Raw genomic sequence first — 25,884 nt, 5'->3', positions numbered from 1 at the left:
AAAATATTTTCTAAAAGTTCTTTTTTTTTTTTTTTTTTTTTTTTTTTTTGAGACGGAGTCTCGCTCTGCCGCCCAGGCTGGAGTGCAGTGGCCGGATCTCAGCTCACTGCAAGCTCCGCCTCCCAGGCTTACGCCATTCTCCTGCCTCAGCCTCCCGAGTAGTTGGGACTACAGGCGCCCGCCACCGCGCCCGGCTAGTTTTTTGTATTTTTTAGTAGAGACGGGGTTTCACCGTGTTAGCCAGGATGGTCTCGATCTCCTGACCTCGTGATCCGCCCGTCTCGGCCTCCCAAAGTGCTGGGATTACAGGCTTGAGCCACTGCGCCCGGCCCTAAAAGTTCTTAAGTGGGCCTCAACTTCTAATAGTACCTATTAAAAATTTTGATAATAAACATTGCTTAGGGTACCTTTATAATACTTATCAATAAATGAATTTGAAATGTAATTCCTTGGAAAAAAATATAAAATCTTTTTACTACGGTAAAAGTCAACAAAGTTTAAGAATTCACGACATTGAAAAACAAGCTAGATGAAAACAACAATTATACTGATTAATGTTTCATTTATTGTTGCTCAAAGTTAGGTAACAGTAGGTTCAAATAGTCATTGGATTCTTAAAAATCTTAGTAAAACAAAATACATGGGAATAATATTAGTGATTAATCCATACAATAAGCAGATTCATTGCATTAGCATTATTTTGCTTTCAAAGAATATTTTTCTTCTTAACAAAATATAAAAATAAAATTTTACATTGGTTCTTGTCAAAATCCAATTAATAACCGAATAATTATTTCTAAGTGCAACTTATTTCTAAGTGCAATAAGCCCTTAAGTTAAGGGCTTATTGAAACAAAGCCACTGTAAAAGAGCTTTTCAAGAAGTTACAATATAATGGGAAAATAAATCGGTCCATATATTTTGTTGCAAAAAGTGAACAAAGCTAATCAAATTCAGGAGAAAAACTCTGAACAATTATGAACTACTTTTTAAAAATGAAAAGCGTGCTTTGTGATTAGGTGTCTTTATTCTTTCTCTTATTAATATAAAAGCATTTGTTTGTTTTAGAAAATACCATCAAATATTCCCAATAAAGACTTCATTTCATCAGCTTCATCATCAGGATGATACATACTGGGAGAAAGAAGAAAAAGTAAAAATAACACTTTTTAACACAATTTATTTTAAAATACACAATAAATAATACTAAATACAATAAAATAAACTTGAAGATTACTGTGAAGTTAATGTATCAAATAAACTTCAGTATGCATAACTCTGTAGGAAGTCTGTTGGGGAAAATTAGACTTCATAAACTGCAAATGGTAGGAACTGTAAAGGCATTTCTTTAAACATATTGAAAAGTTATGTCATTTAATAAAGGTGTGAACAGCCTGGTCCAAGAGAAGTGGTGTTTACAACTATTGATCACAATCATTTACAGATTTCTTTGTTTTTTTCTGCACTCCCACTGTTTCACTTGACTAGTCTTAAAACAAACAAATAAAAACAAAAAACTGTGAACAGGTCTCAAATCTTTTGACTCTTCAAGGAGATAGAAACTGCAACACAGTTTCCTTTTTTAAAATAGCTAGCAGTGGGGCAACCGATGTGATTTAATCTGACATTTTCATTGAACCTATTGATTGTGAAATAACTGGTTAACTAAAATACAACTTCAAGTTTTGAAAAATTAGCTGATCTCATCTGGATTTCTCAAGTGACTTTACACTTTACAAAATTAACACACTGTATTCAAATCAGTAGAAGTAAGTTTATCAACTCAATATAATGTTTGAATAAACAGCATCAAATGTGGGTTTTCAAGAACTGAGGTATATGATGTTTGAAACATCTTAAGGAGCTTAGCTCACTGAGGTTTGAAAATTTAATGTCTTTAATAAATAAAATGTTCAGGCTCTGATCTTTAAAACGAACCAAGGAAAAAGGAATGCTGAATTTCTTTGTAAAAAAGTTTTTTATTAATATAATCTTAAAGTGTCTTTAAAGAGTTCTTACCTGAAATCAACTTCCTTTTTACATTCACTGTTTCTAATAAAAAAATCCACTTTTTTATAATTTGAAGACTTTGGTTTTTTTTCAGAGCAAGTAAAGCATAGCTTCTCAATCTCTGGTGACAGATTTTGTGGTTTTCTTTCTTGAAAATGGAACTACATTTTAGATTAAAAAATAACAATCATTGAAAGTTTAAGCACTTGGGCAAAATTTAAAAGAAAAAGAAGTGCTTCTTCTTACAAGAACTGCATTTCCGGCTTGTTGAGGTAATTTTGTCATGGAGGATGCACTGAACTTGGGCATAGCAGAATTTGATAAAGAAATATCTGACATCTCATGTGATGAAACAAAACTAAAAATTAAAATTAATTATTTGTAAAATATGGCAAACAAGAAAAACACATCATTCTAATTTGGTTCATAATGATATTTGGGGAATATGATCAAAGTTTATCACATTTATCATAAAAATGTAATGCATTGTTTCTAATACTCATGGAGAACTTGGTATATTTCCTTTCCTTTAGACCAAACCATAATTTATACATCCCAAATTAGGAAAAAACACTATTTTTAAGGGAGTATAGAAATAATTATTCAACAATTTTCTTTAAAATTGAGTCTAATGCTTAATTGTCTATTACATAGAACCCTATAAACATTTTCTAAATTCCACTTGCTTAACTTTTAATCTCCTTTCTCTATTCTGGTCTCACTGTAGATAGACATCTCTAGTTATCTTCTTAGATATAACTGTATGCAAGAATTTACTCTGAACCTTCTGTATTAACTCATTCACTAAAACACATTTATTCTTCATTACCCTACGCCAGATATTGTACTAGAAGCTGAGTGTGAAGTAATAAAGAAAACATCAGGGAGTTACCATCAAGCAGACAATGAATAAAAACAAATATATAGATTATTATAGATCCTAAAATTATAAAAAGAAAATGAACTAGGTAATAGCATAAGAAATAATGGTGTGGAGCCATAAACCCATTTTTAAAAGATGATCATCAATGCCTCTCTGATGAGGTAACCATTTAAGTTGACACCTGAAGGCTAAAATGTAACAACCATGTAAGGAGCAATGAGCAGTGTGGGTGGGGACAGGGAAGAACCACATATACTGATAGGACTGGATCATTTTGTCTCTGACTAATAAATATATATACATGGCAAGGAATTAAAACAGTAAAAAGTGTATAAAAGAAAAAGGAGGCCAGGCACACTGGCTCACACCTGTAATCCCAGCATTTTGGGAGGTTGAGGTGTGAGGACAGCTTGAGTCCAGGAGTTTGAGACCAGCTTAGTCAACATAGCAAGACCCCCATCTCTAGAAAAAAAATTTTTTTTTTAATTAGCCAGGCATAGTGGTGTGTATGTACCTGTAGTCCCAGCTACTTGGGAGGCTGAGGTGGGAGGACCTTCAGCCCAAGAGGTTGAGGCTGCAGTGAGCCATTATTATGCCATTGTACTCTAACTTAAAAAAATAAAAAAGCAAATCTCCTTTCCATCCCAAATCCTCAGGTCCCGCAGGCCTTTCCCCAGCAGCAACTTCTACACCAGATCCCCAGAGGCTTCTTGTTAGAATCCATTTTTAAACCCACACATCTTCTGTTGGTCACTTCTAAACTCTTCCAAAATTATTTGCTGTTTTTTAAAGGTGTGGTGCACAAAACTGTTCATGTGCCTTGTTACCTTCCTTCTTATGATTTATTTACTTTTTGCTTCTCTACACCTACAACTTTGTCTCACTTGGATGCTTACATCTGTTTATTCTATGTGACTCAGAGTTATAACCAATGAAACAAAGTGATAAAAAGACATATTTTCAGCAAATGTTTTGAAAAGCTATTCAATGATCTAAGAATCCTAACATGGAACAAGGGTGGATGAGCTCCTGGTCACTGGAACTGTCTTGGTAGAGGTGGCACGACTACTTGCCAGTGATGTTGAATAGTGATTCAAGGATCCAGTGAGAGGGAGGCTACCCAATACTTAAGACCCCCCCCCTAGCTCTGGAATTCTATGAAAACTATGAGTCTATGATGCTGATGCTAATGATCAGTAATGGCTAAATAACAGCAAAAATTCCAAGGGATACCACAAATTTAGTATTTTTTTTAAAGCAGAGAAATAAATAATCCTTAAGTAGAAAATCAGACCCTGAATAAAAAGCTGTTGGTATTTTTTCTGTTTTGAAAATTTTGGCTTTGGCCATAATTTCTCTCCCTTGACTTCTAATCAAGTCCAGTATTTCCCAATGCATTCTGCATTTTCTTAAAGATACTTCAAATTGGATATTTATAAAATTATATTTTCTATTCTAAATCTCTTGTTTCCTATATCCTTAAATAACATCTACCTAGGTGCCATTATTCTTCCCTCTTCCTCAACTATCATATCCTATCAATTGCCGCATTGAATCTGCTCTATTTCTGAAATGTTTTAAAAATCCAACCCTACCTCTCTGTTCCTATCACTTCTGCCCTAGTTTAGGCCTCATTATAGTCTGTCTTTCTCATTGGCCACCATGCCTCTGGCAGTCCCATGCCCTACGATTCACTCTGCATACTGCTGCTAGGATGATTTTTTAAATCAAATTGTTTTTCCTGTGCTTAAATATTTTGGATGGTTCCTCACTGCCTACCATACAGGTAAAAACTAGAGGGCCCTAGGACACATCTGGCCTACAGATATTATTATTTGGAGGAGGGTGCCGCAGAGTTTGTCACATTTTTTAAAATTAGTTGTCAAAATTTAAAAATAATAAAATATCACAAAAAATTTCAGATTCCTAGCTTTTCTTGAAAAATCAGAATATTTTATAACACTAGACTCACATTGCCTGCATAGTAACAACTGTTTGGAGCTGAGTAGTGGCTGCTTCCTTTAGATGAGACACTCTACAGTTGGCCTTGGCCCACCAAATCTTGAAGGCAGTTGGGTTTGCAACCCCTGACTGTCTGGGTACAGGACAGGTGTCTAAGCACAGCACTCAAAGCCCTTACAATAAGACCTCAGCAACAGACTTTATGCTGTGACCACACATCCCACACTTTACTGATCTTTGAGCATGGGATGCCTTTTCAAGCCTTATCCCTTTACAGATGCTTTCTTATACCTGGAATGCCTATCTGCCTCTGTTCTAGTTGTCAAACTCCTATTCAGTTTTCAAGTCTTGTTAAAAGTGAAGGTTCCTGGGCTCTAGTCCCAGAGACAAAAATTTAGTAGGTCTAATGTGGGGCTCAAGAATGTGCATTTTTAATATGCACCACAAAGTGATTTTGATGCAGGTGGTTTAACAACAGCACTTTGAGAAACACACCTCTAAGATTAAGAGGGTTTAGGCTGGCTAATACCTTTTAGCATCTTTGACATCTAATACTTTGATTCCCATCTCCAACTATGTGTCAAGAGGATATAAAGTTGTATGTATTACAAACCAAACTTCTAAAACTTGCCTGTTTGACATTTCTCTTTGGAATTTGCTCTTTGACTCTTGAAGGGGTAGCTTACTTGCCCTGGTACTTGAACTCAAAGTGTTTCCAAATCCTATGTGAAGAGATAACATTTTGAAACAAAATGCCAAGAAACAGCTGAATGAAGCTTTTCACAAGTTCTACAATGCTCTCTCCAACAGATACGATCTGGTTAAGGAAGGAATGAATAATTCTCAATCACCTAATTTAATTTGCATAGAAAAATTAGGGGCACAAAGCTAAGGGAGTAAAACTAAAAAACATGTAGGTTAGCTTATTAGTAATTATATTATAAGGTCCTCAAGCCACCTGTGTTGTTGTAAAATACATATTTGGTCTTTGGCCCCTGTTTCTAACTCTACTGGGTTGGAAGACACCCAGCTGGTATTCACTGTGGAACTGATTGCTTGCTTGGTGTGTGGGGAAAAAACCCAGACATTTGGTCACAGATGTCTTCTGGGCTGATCATGGTGTGAGAGTGAGGAAAAACAGTTTGTGCTTTTCCACTCACCCTCATTATTTATATACTTACATTTTCATTCACATAAATGATCAAGTTGAAGTTCACTCAGTATTTTCAATGGTCTGCTCATAATCATTTAAAATGCTCTCTACATGGGGGGAAATATATTGAGACTGATTTTCCCAGTGACAAAGCTATGCCCTCTTAGGACTAGGCAACCTCGAAGGATCAGTACACATTGCCTATTAACTTACAGTACCCAATGACATTTAAACTCGAGGTAGGAAACAGTAGTTGTCCAGTGATATACAAAATTGTGCCTAATGACCCCACATCATGGAGATTGTCCTGGCCCATTCTGTGAAGGTGGTCAAATCCTGTTCTTTTCAGAAGCAGTATTAGTTATCCAAGTAATTCTAAGGCCCCCGAAACAATAACATTTCAACTTCTAACTGCTTCCCTTTGAAATACTCTTTTAAAAACATGAGGTGGGTTATAGTAAGAGGCATCTATAATTGTGGGAATACCAGTCTGCACTGAGAAGGCTGAGGGACTGATTTCTTTCTGTCAGCCCTAATGGGAGACAGTATTTCCATTGCTATCTTGTCATATGCTTGCCAAGATTTTCAATTCTCTGTTTTAGTGACATACAGTAAATTTGCCTTTCACTCAAAGAGCTAATAAGCCTCATTATTTTGGGGTTGTATATGATTTAAACAGAATTTCTAGTATAGGACAAACTAATCCTTTCTTTCCTATTTACTTATTTATTTACTTCAAGCTGAAAAGTCCATATTTCAACTAGAAATAAAAGTTATTTTCTTTGCAAACAGATGAATAGCTTTAAAAATGGATTTTTTTTGTCCTTCACAAATATTAGCAGACCATTTGCGATCTTACAAGGGAGAGCAAAATAGTCTGTTCCATGAGAGAATATTGAATAAACAATTTGAATTTACTTTTACAAAAGATAGGAGCAATAGAATAGAAAGTGCTCATTTGCTACATTATCATCATGGAATAACCTTCATCTCTTCCCTTAGGGGGGAAATGTTCTGTGTAGAAGGGTCACATTTTCAGTTTTGCTAAAAATTACCATCTTAACAAACCAAATCTAACTAAACAAGCACACACAACAAAGGCAAAGAAACCTAGTTCCAGGAGCTGAAATGAAAAATATTCAAAGAATTTCTAATGAAATGATTCCATGCTAAGTATGATTTTACCTGATATTTTTGTCTTCTCAGTATCAGTTGAAAAGCTAGTAACTTCTAAGTTTTCCTCATCAAAATCATCCCGAACTTCATTTCCCAATTCAAAGTTCACATTCAAAACTTCTGAAAATAGAGAATTGCTTTTATCTGCATCTGTCAAATTTTGGTTTCCAGATATATTGAGACTTCTGTTGAAGAACACTGTTTGAGAGACTTTCTCATTTGAAGTTGTAGAATAGTTATATCTAGAAAAATCTGTTATGTGTATGTATAAAAGACTATAGGTACTTTTTAAACCACAAGCATTGTAGTCTATTGATATATCAAACACATCTTTCAACTGCTAAACAGAGTTCTTGAGTAATAGTTTTCAAAAGCATTGTGTCAAGCATTGTTGAATACTGCATTCAGCCAATTCTATTAACTGTATTAAGTTGCACTAAATTTAAGTTTCAATAAATTTTTTAGGCAATTAATTTTTCCTCTTAATTCCCATATTAGAATAACTCTACTCCAAGATTGGATAATAATAGTTTCTAAAATGGTCTTCCTCCTCCATATCTTCTCCCTAAAGTTAATTTTCAGTATTGTTATAAAAGATATTTGTCCAAAATAAATAATATTTATTTTTCTCCTGCTAAAAAATCCTCTGTTATTCATTGTTTACAGGCTGGATTTAGAGCCAAACTACCTAAGTGAAAATTCCACCTCTCTATTAGTTGTATGGTCTTAGACAGTAATTCAAACTTCCTGATTCTGCAAAATAAGGCAACAACAGTATCTACCTCAAAAACTTGTAATGGGGGGCTAAATGCCTTTAGTTGCATGGTTTTACACAGTATTGTGCTAATAAATGTTTAACAGCTACCTCTACAAAAAGCATATGAATATGTATACATATATGTTTATTATAAACTTTACTGATGTAAAAGCTATACAGCACACACTTTACAATAACAACAACATATATGATATGCTTAAATGCAAATTCCATATATCTAATTGATTCTCATTGAATGTTTTCATTAAGTTTTGCCACTCTTTTATCTGTAGTCAACCTATGGTTGCAAGTGATGAATGAATGTAGCTCTCATGTGAATGTTGTTTGATATTTTTGTTGACTCTAACAAGTAAGATGAAAGTATTCATAAAACAACAAAGACATCTGTTGGGATTTAACTCATTCACCATTGACTTAAGTAACTTCTTTCCTGAATTAGACAGTAATTTTCAAATACTAGAAGAATATTCTCTCAATTTTTTGTGTTATTCACAATGTAATGGCTACAATAACAACACACGTTTGTTTAATCTACACTATTAAAATTGTATCCCTCACTTTCTGAAGTCTAAAAAATAAGCAAAACAATAAATCAAACCCAGATTGGTAGTGTTTGCTGATTCCTATGGTATAAATGTTCCCACCATAACTCATTTCAAGCTATTAATGTAACATAATTGAAGAAGAAATTGGGAAAAAATGCACAACAGCACCCTATTATATAGTATTTCTACCATATAGATAAATAACCTCAAGAACACAGATAACAGTAAAATGCAGTAGAACAATTAGAAAGTGATGAGTTTTGAGTATTTTTGCCTTTGTTTTTAACAATTTAATTGAAAGTTTATGTAATTAAATTTTTAATAATGGCTGAAAGATTCTTGAAAATTTAATAATCATCTCTCATAAGTCAGTATAAACTTGCTCCAGCATATCACTGAGTTTCCTCCACTTTAAATATCCTCCATCAATTTCTTCACCTGTCCAAACCCTTCTTTATTCTTCAACTGTACCTATAACTACAGTTTATATTATTCTACTTTTGTATGTTGATTTGCACACACTGAGACAAACAATGTATATATGTATTAAAAATGGAAGTTTGTACAGAGTGCAATGGGAATGCAGAGGAAGGAGGATCTAAACCTGCAATGGAAGTGAGACATACTCTTCTAAGGTGATACCACATGACAGACAGACTCCTGAGGTGATAGCATATGAAGGAAGAGTAGTTGAAATTTCAGCTTGATAGAGCTGTGGTTGTGAGGCAGGGCAAGAGGACAGGGAACCTATGCCATGAAGGGAAAACACCAGGTAAAAGACACAGCACTCCTCAGCAAATGTACAAGAACAGAAATTATAACAAACTGTCTCCCAGACCACAGTGCAATCAAACTAGAACTCAGGACTAAGAAACTCAATCAAAACTGCTCAACTACATGGAAACTGAACAACCTGCTCCTGAATGACTACTGGGTACATAACGAAATGAAGGCAGAAATAAAGATATTCTTTGAAACCAATGAGAACAAAGATACAACATACCAGAATCTCTGGGACACATTTAAAGCAGTGTGTAGAGGGAAATTTATAGCACTAAATGCCCACAAGAGAAAGCAGGAAAGATCTAAAATTGACACTCTAACATCGCAATTAAAAGAACTAGAGAAGCAAGAGCAAACACATTCGAAAGCTAGCAGAAGGCTAGAAATAACTAAGATCAGAGCAGAACTGAAGGAGATAGAGACACAAAAAACCCTCCAAAAAATCAATGAATCCAGGAGTTGGTTTTTTGAAAAGATCAACAAAATTGACAGACCACTAGCCAGACTAATAAAGAAGAAAAGAGAGAAGAATCAAATCGACGCAATTAAAAATGATAAAGGGGATATCACCACCGACCCCACAGAAATACAAACTACCATCAGAGAATACTATAAACACCTCTACGCAAATAAACTGGAAAACCTAGAAGAAATGGATAATTTCCTGGACACTTACACTCTTCCAAGACTAAACCAGGAAGAAGTTGAATCCCTGAATAGACCAATAGCAGGCTCTGAAATTGAGGCAACAATTAATAGCCTACCAACCAAAAAAAGTCCAGGACCAGACGGATTCACAGCTGAATTCTACCAGAGGTACAAGGAGGAGTTGGTACCATTCCTTCTGAAACTATTCCAATCAATAGAAAAAGAGGGAATCCTCCCTAACTCATTTTATGAGGCCAACATCATCCTGATACCAAAGCCTGGCAGAGACACAACAAAAAAAGAGAATTTTAGACCAATATCCCTGATGAACATCGATGCAAAAATCCTCAATAAAATACTGGCAAACCGGATTCAGCAACACATCAAAAAGCTTATCCACCATGATCAAGTGGGCTTCATCCCTGGGATGCAAGGCTGGTTCAACATTCGCAAATCAATAAACATAATCCAGCATATAAACAGAACCAAAGACAAGAACCACATGATTATCTCAATAGATGCAGAAAAGGCTTTTGACAAAATTCAACAGCCCTTCATGCTAAAAACGCTCAATAAATTCGGTATTGATGGAACGTACCTCAAAATAATAAGAGCTATTTATGACAAACCCACAGCCAATATCATCCTGAATGGGCAAAAACTGGAAAAATTCCCTTTGAAAACTGGCACAAGACAGGGATGCCCTCTCTCACCACTCCTATTCAACATAGTGTTGGAAGTTCTGGCTAGGGCAATCAGGCAAGAGAAAGAAATCAAGGGTATTCAGTTAGGAAAAGAAGAAGTCAAATTGTCCCGGTTTGCAGATGACATGATTGTATATTTAGAAAACCCCATCATTTCAGCCCAAAATCTCCTTAAGCTGATAAGCAACTTCAGCAAAGTCTCAGGATACAAAATTAATGTGCAAAAATCACAAGCATTCTTATACACCAGTAACAGACAAACAGAGAGCCAAATCAGGAATGAATTTCCATTCACAATTGCTTCAAAGAGAATCAAATACCTAGGAATCCAACTTACAAGGGATGTAAAGGACCTCTTCAAGGAGAACTACAAACCACTGCTCAGTGAAATAAAAGAGGACACAAACAAATGGAAGAACATACCATGCTCATGGATAGGAAGAATCAATATCGTGAAAATGGCCATACTGCCCAAGGTAATTTATAGATTCAATGCCATCCCCATCAAGCTACCAATGACTTTCTTCACAGAATTGGAAAAAACTGCTTTAAAGTTCATATGGAACCAAAAAAGAGCCCGCATCTCCAAGACAATCCTAAGTCAAAAGAACAAAGCTGGAGGCATCATGCTACCTGACTTCAAACTATACTACAAGGCTACAGTAACCAAAACAGCATGGTACTGGTACCAAAACAGAGATATAGACCAATGGAACAGAACAGAGTCCTCAGAAATAATACCACACATCTACAGCCATTTGATCTTTGACAAACCTGAGAGAAACAAGAAATGGGGAAAGGATTCCCTATTTAATAAATGGTGCTGGGAAAATTGGCTAGCCATAAGTAGAAAGCTGAAACTGGATCCTTTCCTTACTCCTTATACAAAAATTAATTCAAGATGGATTAGAGACTTAAATGTTAGACCTAATACCATAAAAATCCTAGAGGAAAACCTAGGTAGTACCATTCAGGACATAGGCATGGGCAAAGACTTCATGTCTAAAACACCAAAAGCAATGGCAGCAAAAGCCATAATTGACAAATGGGATCTCATTAAATTAAAGAGCTTCTGCACAGCAAAAGACACTACCATCAGAGTGAACAGGCAACCTACAGAATGGGAGAAAATTTTTGCAATCTACTCATCTGACAAAGGGCTAATATCCAGAACCTACAAAGAACTCAAACAAATTTACAAGAAAAAAACAAACAACCCCATCAAAAAGTGGGCAAAGGATATGAACAGACATTTCTCAAAAGAAGACATTCATACAGCCAACAGACACATGAAAAAATGCTCATCATCACTGGCCATCAGAGAAATGCAAATCAAAACCACAATGAGATACCATCTCACACCAGTTAGAATGGCAATCATTAAAAAGTCAGGAAACAACAGGTGCTGGAGAGGATGTGGAGAAATAGGAACACTTTTACACTGTTGGTGGGATTGTAAACTAGTTCAACCATTATGGAAAACAGTATGGCAATTCCTCAAGGATCTAGAACTAGATGTACCATATGACCCAGCCATCCCATTACTGGGTATATACCCAAAGGATTATAAATTATGCTGCTATAAAGACACATGCACACGTATGTTTATTGCAGCACTATTCACAATAGCAAAGACTTGTAATCAACCCAAATGTCCATCAGTGACAGATTGGAATAAGAAAATGTGGCACATATACACCATGGAATACTATGCAGCCATAAAAAAGGATGAGTTTGAGTCCTTTGCAGGGACTTGGATGCAGCTGGAATCCATCATTCTTAGCAAACTATCACAAGAACAGAAAACCAAACACCGCATGTTCTCACTCATAGGTGGGAACTGAACAATGAGATCACTCGGACTCAGAAAGGGGAACATCACACACCGGGGCCTATCATGGGGAGGGGGGAGGGGGGAGGGGGGAGGGATTGCATTGGGAGTTATACCTGATGTAAATGACGAGTTGATGGGTGCAGCACACCAACATGGCACAAGTATACATATGTAACAAACCTGCACGTTATGCACATGTACCCTACAACTTAAAGTATAATAATAATAAATAAATTTAAAAAAAAAAAACAAAAAAAAAAAAACAAAGTACCATAAAAAGAAAGATGCTATAATCTCTGGCATGAAGGCCATATACAAATTGCAGAAAAATGAGCTTCTTGTTTATGTAGATCATAAATTTACCGCCACAGCACAAATGTGAATCTAAGAGGTCTCAAACTGAAGAAGGAATGGCTAGAATTCACCATACCATGCTCTGAATCGTTGGCACTTGTCTAATCGTGATAAATCTTTTGATGAGTAATTCAAATCTGGAGGTTGTCAATGTGAGAAGAAAGGGGCTCCCTCCAAATTTTCTCTGGGAGGAGAGTTGGTATTTTGGACATGATGTTCATATCTCTCAACAGAATGTCATTTTTTGATAAGTGGAAATGTGTTTTCCACAAGGAACCTGCTGCTCTATGTAAGAACTGGTTTTATAATTGCTCTAACTTCTGTATTGAATACCAGACTGAAAAAAAATTTTTGTGCTATGAGTAATCTTGGTTTAATGGCTGTAACAGAACCAGTCCTGAATCAGTAAAAACCAGACTCTGTGGTTTGTTGGAGGTTTTTAAAAAAATTACACTTACTTGGTAATAAAAGGAACGTAAATGCAGAAAAAAAAAAAAAAAAAAAAAAAAAAGACACAGCAATATGAGAGAACCGAGAATTTTGGGAGAACTGTAAGTTTTCAGGATTTCTGGAGCACAAAGTAGGAGAAGGAAGGATCCACTGTGTCTGCACAGGTAATTAAATGCTAGATCATGTTGAAGCTTATTTGCCATATTGAGGAGATTTTTGTTTTGTTTTTCTTTCTTACTGGCAAAGGGTAACTATTGAAGATGTTTCAACAGAAGGTTTACACAACCAGATATGTCTGTTAGATCACCTGGAATATTATGGATTGAAGGATAATAAGACTGAAAGCAGAGAGAAAAGTAAGTTATTGTATTAAATAAGAGACAATGAATGCTTAAGCTAGAGTATCAGCAGAAAGGATAGAGAGGAAATAACAAATATGAGAGATGTGCAGGAGGCAAAATAATTAAGATTTGGTGGTTATTTACATGTGCGGTGAGCTATTTAGAAGGACATTCTGCCTGTAGCAGCTTAACAAAGAAAAGAGTTCATTCACTGAGCTAAGGAAAAAAGAGAAGGTGCAGAGTGAGGTACAAAGAAGACAGAGTTCAGATGCTGACATGTCTGATATGTTAACTGTTAGGTGGATATGTCCAGGAAGGTGATTATACAGATGGATTTGGAGTTAGAAAGAAAGACCTAGATGGGAGACACAGACTTAGAAATTATCAAAACATAGTCAGTGATTAAAGACACAGGCTTGGGTGATATTGTATAGGAAAAGTTTTTGAAGTGAGAAGAATAAAAAGAAAAAAGAAAGAAAAAAGAATCCTTTTACAACATCAACAGGAAGAAAAGCCCATGCAGTCTAAGAAGTAACAGGAGACCAATATAATGGTTTAATCGAAATCAAAGGAGAGATTTCCAAAAGAAAGGAAAGACCAGAAGTATCAAATACTACAGAGGTCAAAGAGAGTTAACAGTTGAAAACAGTTCACTGAATTCAGAACTCAGAAAGTCACTAAATGGCCTGAACAAAAACAGTTTCAAAGGAGTGATACAGAGAAAACCCAAATTTTAATGAATAAAGAGGAACTAGGGTATAAGGAAGTGATGAGCATACTGAGTGTCAATTGCTCTTTCAATTAATTTTTGTTTTGATGACAAAGCAAGAGATAGAGGGTACAGGGACTCTAGAATTCTGGTTTTTGTCTGCCTGGTATGCTTTCCCTTCTTTTAGTGGGAGTACCCTCCCTTTCCTTTGAAGAAACTACTTCTACAATTCCACTGGATCCTAGTAAGGCCATTTTACATGGTGCCCTGCTTTCTCTGGGGCCACAGGTATACAATGACCCAATCCTCAGGTTACTGGGATTGATCAAGGGATAAACACATGACTCAAATGAGGCCAGTTAGAATGAGTTCTGGTCTGCCAAACCTAACAGGGAAGTCTACCTTTTTTCACTGAGGCTGCTAAACTGCTAAGATGAAAGTTAGGGGCTACCTGCCATGTGAGAAACCCTATTTAAAAAGTAAAGCCAAGTAGCAACAGGCATAGCTAAAAGATTGAGAGAAAGCCAGAGGCATGAGTGCCTTGATTTAGCCAGAATTAGGCCAGATACTTTTCAGTTTACTTGAGACAATTGGTTCCTTTTCTTGTGCTTACGTCATTTTGAGTAGAATTGTTATCATTTATAATAAAAAAAGGCATGACAGCTAGATGAGGACATGAAGCTGAAGAAGGATGAGACTTCAGCATATTTATATGCTAAAGGGAAAGACGCAGTGGAGAGGAAACAATGAAAATATGGGAAAGAGGAGATGGACAATGATCTTCTAAAGTCCCAGGGAAAGCAGGATTAGATAGAATTAAGATTACAGGAGGAGAGATATGCCTCGAGTGGAAGAAAAGATAATTTTTCTTTTAAGACAAATAGATGGTTACAGATGGATGCAGAGACAGGGAAATATATAGTTGAGGGGTGGGGCGAAAAGCTGAAAGAGTTCATATACTACGGTTCAATTTTCAATTCTCCACTGATAACTAAAAGTCAATTTCATTTTATAGAAATGGCATTGGGCTGGGATTCAAAAGACATGGAATCTATTTCTGGTCTTTCCATTAATTAGATATGAAATTTTGGGGCCAGTCATTTAATCTCTTGGAGTCTTGGCTTCTTTCACTATAAAATGAGAAACTGCACAAGGTCCCTTCCAATTTAAGTCTTATGATTCAACATGCTTTCTCATATAATTTTTGACATTTTTTCTTCTTCCCTTTTTGAAATTGGAATACAGAAGATAAAAACTGCTATGCTTTTTAAAAAACATTCTCAAAAGCAGTATTTGAATATATTTAAAGTATGTTTTGCCACCAAAGACTAATATGTGAAAAATATAATAAACATACTCAATTATTACTAACAGTATCAGAAACTATAACAGCTTTTCATGCATTATCTCATTTAATCCCGAAAGCCCTAAAATATAACCAGATGAGGAATTTAGACAAAGTGATTAAGTAGATTATGAAAGGTTACACCAAATGTCAGAGCTAGGACTTGGACAGATTGTTTTCAGATCCTGTGAACTTAACTACTACACCATACAGCTCCTCCTTTAAAAAAAAAAAAAAAGTAGCCCACTCAATAAAACAGGGATACAGTTATTACTGGGGGTTAAAGTATCTAGATGAGGCTTTAATATCATAATATAAATTGGATTTGGAATAGTGAGTGGGAAAGAAAAGGAGGAAAACCATGTAAAGAGAACACAAAAGTAAGCAGAGGGAAGGATAGATAAGCTCTTGTGTGCAGAAGGACAAGTAATAGAGTAGTAGGATAAGGAAGCAGTAAGTTAGAGGGCTACGTGTTGAACGAAGATAAATATAAGAAAGTTGACAATTTTATACTTCCTATCCACTTTGTAATGATATCCAGGCTTTGAATAAGTTGGATAAATGCTCTGATTCTCCAGGTGAGATTAGGGAACTTTTCTTGATATCATTGCTGGGCCTAATAGCTGCCATGGTATCATAAGAGGCAGTGAAGACTCCAGCCTCTGCCTCTGTAAAATCTTAAATTATGACTAGACGAAAAAAAAAGTTACAACATGAAAAAAAAAATGGCAGCATGAAGAAAAGAATGTCAACAGAAACCAATGCCAAACACATGAAATGATTTTCAGAAAACCCCAAGCTTACTATTTCTACATAGAGCCACTTGAAGAAATAACTCAATGGATAGGACTATCTCATGTTTTAACAGACTGGCTATTAATAGCATTATTCAGGGAAATTATGCTCTATTAATTGCAGGAACCAGAGTAATGATGAACCAGGCAGTGTCAAATTTATATGCATTATCTCATTAATTTAATGACAGACACAAATAAAAAAGCAAATCTAGATTACAAACTAGCTATATGCCACAACCTAAGTTATATCCTCATACTAACATAGAACTGTAAGAATCATAGTTTTAAGAATTGGAGAGATATTAAAGGTCACCCGGTTCAATACCTTCATCTTAAAGATAAGACTAAAGCCCAAAGAGATTAAATAACTTACCCAAGGTCACACTGATATTTTGTAAAACTGGACTAGTTTTATAAACATAAAATTTTATAGTTCCTATCCACTTTGTAATGATATCCAGGCTTTGAGTAAGTTGGATAAATACTCTGATTCTCCTAGTTTTATAAACATACAATTATTTTAAATAATTCTAATGATATGAACATAATCATTCAGTATGTTAATACTTTATATACCCAAGGATACCTTATTTGCTCAGATTTTCCTCATAGTATCTTTAAATTAAAATAGCATTATGTAGGAAAGAGATTTTTAAAAAATGTATGACAGAGTAAGACTATTTGAATAACAGACCCAAGAATTTGAAAATGATTCAGTAATCTAAGAGAAAAATGTTGCCAAGTTAATAATTACAATAATTTCAGATGCTGGTGTTTCAATAACACTACTTGTCAATTCAAAGTAATAATAAGCCATTTACTCTCTCAAGTAAGTATCAATGGTAATCTACCTTTGTCTTGATATTCAGATGGTTCTTGTCTAACTTTTCCATAGATTTCAGGCTGATCCCACTGTTCCATTATAGGTAATTCAGATATGTTTAAATATTCTGACCTTTATAAAGATAAAACCATAAAAAGTTAAAGAAAATATGAAAATTAATCTAAGCCTGAAAACTATTTATTCATATAAATAAAAATAATGATTTATCCATTTAATACTTCTATGATAAACTGGACCCTGCCTGGGTGGCAAATAAATAGGTATTTAATGGAAGTGACCAATACTTAGTCATCTTTACATGCCCTTAGTTAGATAACAAAAGCCATGATCTCTAGAAGTACTGCTGGCATCTGTTCTGATGAGTCAGTTCCTGTTCTGTACTAGTTGTTAAATATATTGAATGTCATTTCTGCATATAAAATGCCCTTATCTGCAAGGGAAATTACATATATGATTGTCCTGTAGATATCAGGATACAGGAAAAGAACACTGAGTTACCATCTGAGGCCTTCTGCTTACTAAGTAGGAATATGAACTTCAGTTTTTCCATCTAAACAATGGGGAAAAAAATACCTCATTTTATGGGCCATGTTGTTGTTTAAGTCAGAAAATATAATGCACAAATGTGCAATTTTCATATTATAAATCTGAGATATTATTAGCATGGACTGAGCTTCTAAATGGAAAGGTTAGACTTTGTATGCCAACATCATTTCCACTTTTAAAGTATACTCTTGTCACTTAGTTTATATTCCCTATAAAGAGAGAATCTAAGGGAACGTCATAGGAGAGGTAGTTTCCTAGGGAAGAGATGATTTCATGAGTGTTATTTCATAACTGTAGAGTTCTAAATAAATTTAGGGTATTAAAGATAACGAAACCATTATGATGTTATTGCTTCATTATGGAACTAAACGATAACTGTGACTTGATGGTAGCCAGTGACTATCTTTCCCTGAATAAGTGGTTACCTGCAGGAACAGAGTTTATGATAAATATTTTACCTTAGATATTAACATTATATTTATACCTTGATATACTAGGAAGGGAAGGTTTTGGAGTAAAACCAAACTCTTTAAGGTCCACACTTTGAGATTTATTCATCTGTATCTATTAAAGAAACAAAAATAAGTTCAACTAGCAGTTTCACATCAATAACTTTAACAAATGAGCCCAACAACAAAACTCCTGCTGGTACATAAAGTCCCCAAATCAATGAATTAGGAGAAACTCAGGTTAGTTCTTGACTTGAATATTTCACTCAGGTCCTTCTTAAATGTTGGCTTTTTTTTTTTTTTTTTTTTTTTTTTTTTTTTTTTGAGATGGAGTTTTATTCTTTCACCTAGGCCGGACTGCAGTGGTATAATCTCAGCTCACTGCAACCTCTGCCTCCCGGGTTTAACCAATTCTCTGCCTCAGCCTCCTGAGTAGCTGGGATTACAGGCACCTGCCACCACGCCTGGCTAATTTTTGTATTTTTAGTAGATACGGGGTTTCACTATGTTGGCCAGTCTGGTCTCGGACTTCTGACCTTGTGATCCACCCGCCTCGGCCTCCCAAAGTGCTGGGATTACAGGCGTGAGCCACTACGTCCGGCCTAAATGTTGGCATTCTTCATGGTTCTTCACTAGGTCTCTTCTTACACTACACTTTCTCAATCAAAGATCTCATTTATTCCTGTGGCTTCAATTGTCATCTACATGTGAATGACTCTCAAATTTCTACTTCTAGCTCAGCTCTCTCTCCTGATTTTCAAACAGTTATATCCAACTGTCTGTAGGACATCTTTATCTAGATATCTTGCAGGCCCTCTAAATTCAGTATTTCCCAAGTTGAACTTATCCTGTTCTCTATTCCGGCAAACTTGCTTTTCCTTCAGAATATCTACCCGAACGAGCCCCTACTTTTCTCCCAGTTGCTAATGCCAGAAAGCTGGGCATCATTTTTGACTGCTCCTTCTACTTTGTCTCTTATAACCAACGAAGTAGCAAGGTAGCGATTCTACCTCTGAAAAATAATTTAACCTAGTCACTTCTCTCCATTGCTATTGCCACTACCCTAAACTAGGCCATTATTTTGCTTAGATTATTGTAAAAACCACCTAATGAGTCCCTTTGTTCCTATTCTATCATCCTTTAATCCCTTTTCTACATTGCAGTCAGAGTGACCTTTATAAAATACAATTTTGATCATGTCACTGTTAAAACCTTTCATTGGCTTCTCAGTACTTTCATGATAAAGTCTAATTCCTTAAAATAGCAAAAAGGTCTGCATGATCTAGCTCCTACTTACCTCTTCAGCCTCATCTCTCTCTATTCCTTTACTTGAAATTGAACTCTAGACATACTGTGTTACTGAGAAAGAGTTTCTTTAAAGATCTCTCTCTCTCTCTTTTTACTATCTCTGGACCTTTGTATAATCTTTATTCCTGGAATATTGAGCTATCCCTTCCTACTATCATTCTGGTGCCTGCCCCTCCATCCTTGGCTTATCCTTCAGGTCTCAATCACATCTATTAGGAATCCTTTCTTGGTCCATCAAATGTTGATTGAGTACATTTTCTATCTAAACTTAAGTGTGTTGTACTTCTGTCACAGAATCACTCATCACACTACACTAAAAAAGCATATTGACTTATTTGTATTCCTCACTCAACTACAAATTCTATGATTCGGAATAATACTGTATTATTCATCACTATATCTTAGCACTTTGGCATATTCTTGGTGCTCAATGAAGATGAAAGGAAAGAAGAAAGATTTAGAAAAAAAGGAAGGAAGAAAGAAGAGAAGAAGGACTATGAATAATGGTAATATTCTTAGTCAAGCCCACCAGTAATTCTAAAGTACACTGTGGATACCTACCTAATTGATAGACAGAATAAAGAATATTTATATACATTTAATTACAGAACAAAGGGAAAAATATTATTAAAATTAACCTTCAGACGTTTAACTGGAGGAACAGATGAAACAGCATTCCTGTTTCTTAAATCAGATAAATATGAAGAAATTGTTGACTCTTTAATTTCTGACTTCTGTGCAACTCCAATTTTACCTATGAAAAGAAACTTCAGATTCTTTAGGTTAAACTTCAGATCTTATTCTTATAAAGTCAAATTTCTTTAAAATTTCAAATCTAGTATTTACTTTTTTCATGTTGCCCACAAAAGAGAGAAAATCGAGTTATTACATTGCATACTATAAATATCATACATAGATAATTAGGATATCATTACCATCCACCAAAAACCTTTCAATTTTGAACACTTGAAATAAACTTGTTTTGAGGAACTCACAGCAGTCATGTCCACATGTATGTTTACTTTTACAAGGATGATTGCATTCTCGGTTCCCAAGTTTTTTGCTGGCAGTCATTCCTAAATTAATATAGGAAAAACAAACCTATTTGTCACTGCATTTATTATTGTTAATTTAATATAATTAATTTTTATCCAGTTTCCTTCCTTTCAGACAATACAAAAATATTCATTTGTATATTTCCTTAAGTGTTTTGTAATCCATGTAATTTCTTTTTTAATAAAGAGATGGGGTCTTGCTATGTTGCCTAGGCTGGAGTGCCGTGGCTATTCACAGGCACCATAATTAGTACTACAGCCTCAATCTCCTGGGCTCAAGAGATCCTCCTGTTTCAGCCTTCCAAGTAACTGGGACTACAGGCACTTACCACCACGCCTGGTAATTTTTAAAACATATTTTTGATAAGTTAGTCCCTGCCCCACTATTAGTCCCAACAAGAAACATCGAGCCACCTACAAGCTTCTCTCGACCTCCCTGGTGTGTGTGTATGACCTCCCTGGTGTGTGTGTGTGTGTCTATATATATATGTGTCTGTGTGTGTGTCTACATATATAGATGTGTGTGTCTATATATATATGTCCATATAGTCTATATATATGTCTATATAATCTAATACTATATATATAATTTAATACTCTCAACCTCCATGGTATATATTTTATATGTGTGTGTATATATACAACATATATTATATATATATAAAATAGGGCCAAATATGGCCACATATCAGTAACTTATATACTAAATGAGGTAAGAATGAGGGTGGAGTTCAAAAACACTTCTGCTGCTTTGTACTTAAGCCTGAATAACCTGGAAAGAAGAAAACGTCATGGCATTTTGATGGTACTGCTAACAGAAGTTAGTAAACAGGATGTAATACATATTTAATAAATATTAGAAATAAATGCTTTAGGGATCTAATAAATTTGCTGTATGAATTCACAGAAAAGAGAGATTGTTTCCATCTTGACTCTTCTAAGTTAGAATTAATATATCCAAATATATAATTTATTCTTCATTTATTATATTTTAAATCAGCTTTTTCTTGATCTTAGCTCTCACTAGTAGCACAGGGAAGGAGAGAGATGTTTGAACTGGTCCTTGAAGGACAGACAGAAATATGAACATGAGAATGAGACCAAAGGAAGATATTCCAGATGGAGGGCATAATACCCAAAGGCAACAAATCACAGACTGTAAGAGGTGAAATCAGTTTATTTTTGCTGGAGCATAGATTTTAAATGACCCAGAAATGTTGGAGATAGTGGAGAGCTTGAAAACCTTTACAACATTTGTTAGTCCTTTACTCTTCATTTTCGGTACCATTGTTCAATCAAGCTTTTCCAAGTCATGGCATATCTAGACAGTGATAATATACATATTGCAGCCTAGGGAAATGGATGAGGCTGCTCAACATAGGAGGCAATGGCTGGTCCTTGGGGCTGAACAGATCAATGTATTGGGTACTGATGAAGTAAAAACACCTGGCGGCTGGTAGCTGACAGCTAAACCACAGTATTTCCAATTGAGCAAACAATTGTGAGAATGTAAATACCCAGATAAGGCCACTCTGTGACCATAGTAGAAGAAGACAGAGATAAGACTACCATGTAAGTATTTCTGAAACTAGAGAAAAGAACCCTCAAGAACCGTAAAAATAATGAAACATCCCCCTCTTCTGGCTATCACAGATGACTACTATTTTTTAAATCTCACTTCCAAAATAAAATGTACCAAAATACCCAATATCTCACTTCCTGAGGGCATCCAATCTAGAACTGACCTCTGCTTTCCCTAAACCTTCCCAAGAGTCACCCAGCACAAGCTGAAATCCTATAATAAGATTCTGAAATCCTATAAGAAGAAAATCATCCCGGCTCCCTGAGATGACCCACAGTTCTGTTGCTATGGATCTCTCCTTTGCTGCAGTACATTAAATAGACCTAACGTTCCTCAAACACAAGTGTGTTCCTCTTAGGCACTGACTGAAAGGCTTTGACATTAAACTTTGTAAGGTGTGTCATGACTTACTGCTTCAGGTGTTTTGTCCCAAGTCATGATCCTGTTACCTCTCACTTAGATCAAAACTGGTTTCTTTGAATCCAATCCTCCATGCTACAATTTATTCTACACATTGTTGCTTCTTTAATGCTTAAAGTTCAATGCTGATCAGATCAATTTGCCCACTTAGAAACGTAAGTTACTTCCTACTGCAAACAAAATCAATTCCATCTTCAAGGCCCTGCACGATCCAATTCCAGCTTCCCTTCCTGGGACCCTACATCCATCAAAACACATTCAACTGCCATTCTTCAAATAGTCCCATGCCTTTCTATAACTGTAGCTTTGATATTATCTCTTGTCTTAGAAGACCCTCACTTCCTTGCCCAACAGATGCCTACCAACTTCAAGTCTGACTCAAATGGGACCTCTGTGTTGGAGGTCTATGGTGATGACCTGATCTGATTTCCCTCTCCTTTGGGCCCCTGTGACATTTTCTCTGTGCCTCTTGCTTACTGTATGCTGCATTACATTTAATGTATTTACAGAAAAAACATAGTGGTGAAGTACAGGGAACACTAAAATAGAATTTAAAATGAGCTCTAATATAGGCTCTTATTTAGGAAAAAAGATTTAAAATAATATCTGTTCTGTTTATCTCACTGAGATGTAAAAATAAAATGTAATTAAGTATGTAAAAACATTTGACAATTAGGCGATAAATATATTAATGTATGTATTATCCCCACTATCTCTACTATTACATCAATTCAAGATTATACAAATAAATTTAAAACTAAAATTGTTCTGAATGCTGTGAAGGAGAGGTACATCATGCTATGCGATAAGAGGTGGAGCTGTTCTGGTCAGGAACGTTGGGCTGAGTACCAAAGAAAGAAGGGAAGTTAAGAAGGCAAAGAGTGAGGAGAAAGTGGGATTCAGGCAGAGGGCACAGCATATGCTAAAGCTCTATGACAAGGAAAAGCATGGCACATTGGAGAAACTGAAAGGTCAGTATGACTGATGCTAGCAAATATGAGAAAGTACATAAGATAAGACTATAGTGGTAGTAAAGGCAGCCTATGTTAGCAGGGGAACAGTTCCACCATGGCACCATGGCAATTGCATGTCTCCATATAGGCCATGTAGGTAAGACTCGACTGTTGGCAGAATGCCCTGGGATCACCCTTAAAAATGGCAAGATAGGCAGTCTTGTGAGGAGCTATCAAAGGCCGTTTCACATTTGCTACATACCTTGCAGAAAACCCCCGATCTTGCAGAAGACTTGCCATGAGGCAGTTTCTCATCTGCCTCCCTGATTCCACTAAGGCATGGAACTTTCCACTTTGTCCCTTTCGGATAAAACTGCTTAGCTGCAGCCTAGAGTTCACTTCTCAAAAACAAAGCAACTCACCACTCATGTTGTCTGTCATCTGACCCCTCTAGTTTGGTATCATCCTGTGGAATTGGGGATATAAGCAGCTAATACCATGCTGATCTTGCTTTGCCATCTGTGTAAGTAATAAAACTGTTTAAATCCATCAGGGTGTCCTTACCAGCCAAATCTACAAAAGTGAGGCAAGACTACATAGCAGCTACCACTGCATTGCTGCTTAGGGACTGGCTGACCATGTAACCATATAGAACCTTCTAGGGGATGCTAATGATTTAGATTCGAAGAGCTATGGGAAGCCACTGAAGTGTTTTAGTCAAAGAGGGGGCATAATCAGATTTGCATTTTGAAAAACATCACTGTATAGAATGTAATATGGAGAACAGATTTGAGATAAGACAGAAAGGATGCAAAAAAACCAGTAGAAGTCTAAGCAGAAATGATGGTAACTCCAGAGTGGTGGTGGAGGTAGAGTTACAGAGAATAGACTGATTTGAGAGATATACAGAAGGTAAAAATATTTTTAACGCAGAGTCAAGTGGAGTGGTTTTCTTTCTCGAGCAGCATATTGCTTCCCCTGAAGTTTTGCAGCCTTCCTTTTATTCTAGCAATATCCACCTTGTTTCTTTAAGTTCACGCAATAGTTCAAGGGTAAAAACAAATACATGGAAATACCTCACCCATTTATTTTTCCCTCATAGATGCCTCCTTCCTTGAACCCTCTATCTGCCTCCTAATGCAACCTAGCCCTGTCCTATAACTGTCACCTTTGAACTTTCTTTCATTAATTTCCTGGGCTGAATTTCCTGGGCTGAAAAAGCTGATTCTTGGGCTTTTTCTTTCTTGTTTTACTGGTGCTCAATTTCAAGCAACTGCCTAAGAAAGGATGTGTGAGAATAAAATTTTCTGAATCTTTGAATGTATTAAGGTATCTTTATATTACTTTCATACTTAGTAGTTTAGCTGGGCATATAACACAAGGTTGAAAATCATTTTTCCCTTGGAATTTTATTTTTTATTACTAGTTTTGGGGACAGGGTCTCACTTTGTCACCCAGGCTGGAGTGCAGGTGTGAGATCACAGCTCACCGCAGCCTTGGACTCTTGGGCTCAAGCGATCCTGCTTTCTCGTCCTTTCAAGTAGCTGGGATTACAGGCACAAACCACTGCACCTGGCTTACAAGTAGAATTTTAAATCAATTGATTTTTAGCATCCAACTTTGCTCACAAAAAGACTATTGCAATTTTTTATTTTTGTTCCTTGTAAGCATTTACAATTTTATCTTTATCCACAATGTTCTGAAATATTGCAATTATGCTTTATATATAGACCTTTCATTCAGCCTAACTAGCATTAAGTAAGCCTTTTTAATGTGAAGATTTCTGTCGCACTTCAGTTCTAAAAAGTTTTCTCAAATTATTTCTTCTGATGTATTTGTTCTTTCTTGAACACTTATAAGTTAGATTCTGGGCTCTTAAATTGCCTCCTTTTTCTCTTATATTTTCTGTCTCCTTGACTTTCTGCTTTCAGTGAGAAGGTATTGACTTTATCTTCAAGCCCTCCAGTTTTCTTTCCAAACATAATTTTTGCTTCTCTGTGCTTGCTCTGGTTCTTTTTATTTTAAAATGGCATCCTATTCAGTTTTGTGGTTGCAATTTAATCTTTAATTTCTCTGAGGTTACTAAAGTTTTATATTAGGTTTTATTACATTCCTGAATTATCCTGTTGCTTTTTCATCCATTTTCTATTTACTTATTTTGGACTTTCACACATTCTACATTTTCCTCAAATGTCTAGTCACCCTTGGTTGTCTGCCTATAAGGTTCCTACCATATCTCCATTTCGCATATGAGAA

The 25,884-nt window shown here is 35.7% G+C and overlaps 1 protein-coding gene across 9 annotated transcripts in view; it reads right to left on the bottom strand.

Moving 5' to 3' along the window:
* Positions 1-528: 528 nt before the first annotated feature.
* LOC105485489 (helicase for meiosis 1) overlaps positions 529-25,884 on the bottom strand; it is a 134,733-nt gene continuing 109,377 nt past the window's right edge. For 6 of the 9 annotated variants that reach the window (XM_071080537.1, XM_071080745.1, XM_071080610.1 and 3 more), the window contains 9 exons: positions 20,614-20,694; positions 20,257-20,372; positions 18,346-18,425; positions 17,323-17,426; positions 7,193-7,303; positions 5,486-5,576; positions 2,256-2,367; positions 2,019-2,170; positions 529-1,133 (listed from right to left, as the gene is read on the bottom strand). In XM_071080537.1, the coding sequence (XP_070936638.1) occupies positions 1,064-1,133; positions 2,019-2,170; positions 2,256-2,367; positions 5,486-5,576; positions 7,193-7,303; positions 17,323-17,426; positions 18,346-18,425; positions 20,257-20,372; positions 20,614-20,694 (917 nt within the window). In that variant the 3' untranslated portion in view covers positions 529-1,063. Of the gene's footprint in view, positions 1,134-2,018; positions 2,171-2,255; positions 2,368-5,485; positions 5,577-7,192; positions 7,304-17,322; positions 17,427-18,345; positions 18,426-20,256; positions 20,373-20,613; positions 20,695-25,884 lie in introns of those variants that run through there. The other 3 variants (XM_071080574.1, XM_071080824.1, XM_071080775.1) reach the window with 3 other exon arrangements.

The sequence above is a fragment of the Macaca nemestrina genome, chromosome 1, assembly GCF_043159975.1.
Source record: "Macaca nemestrina isolate mMacNem1 chromosome 1, mMacNem.hap1, whole genome shotgun sequence".
Taxonomy (NCBI): Eukaryota; Metazoa; Chordata; class Mammalia; order Primates; family Cercopithecidae; genus Macaca; species Macaca nemestrina.
This window is presented reverse-complemented; position numbering and strand designations above follow the sequence as displayed.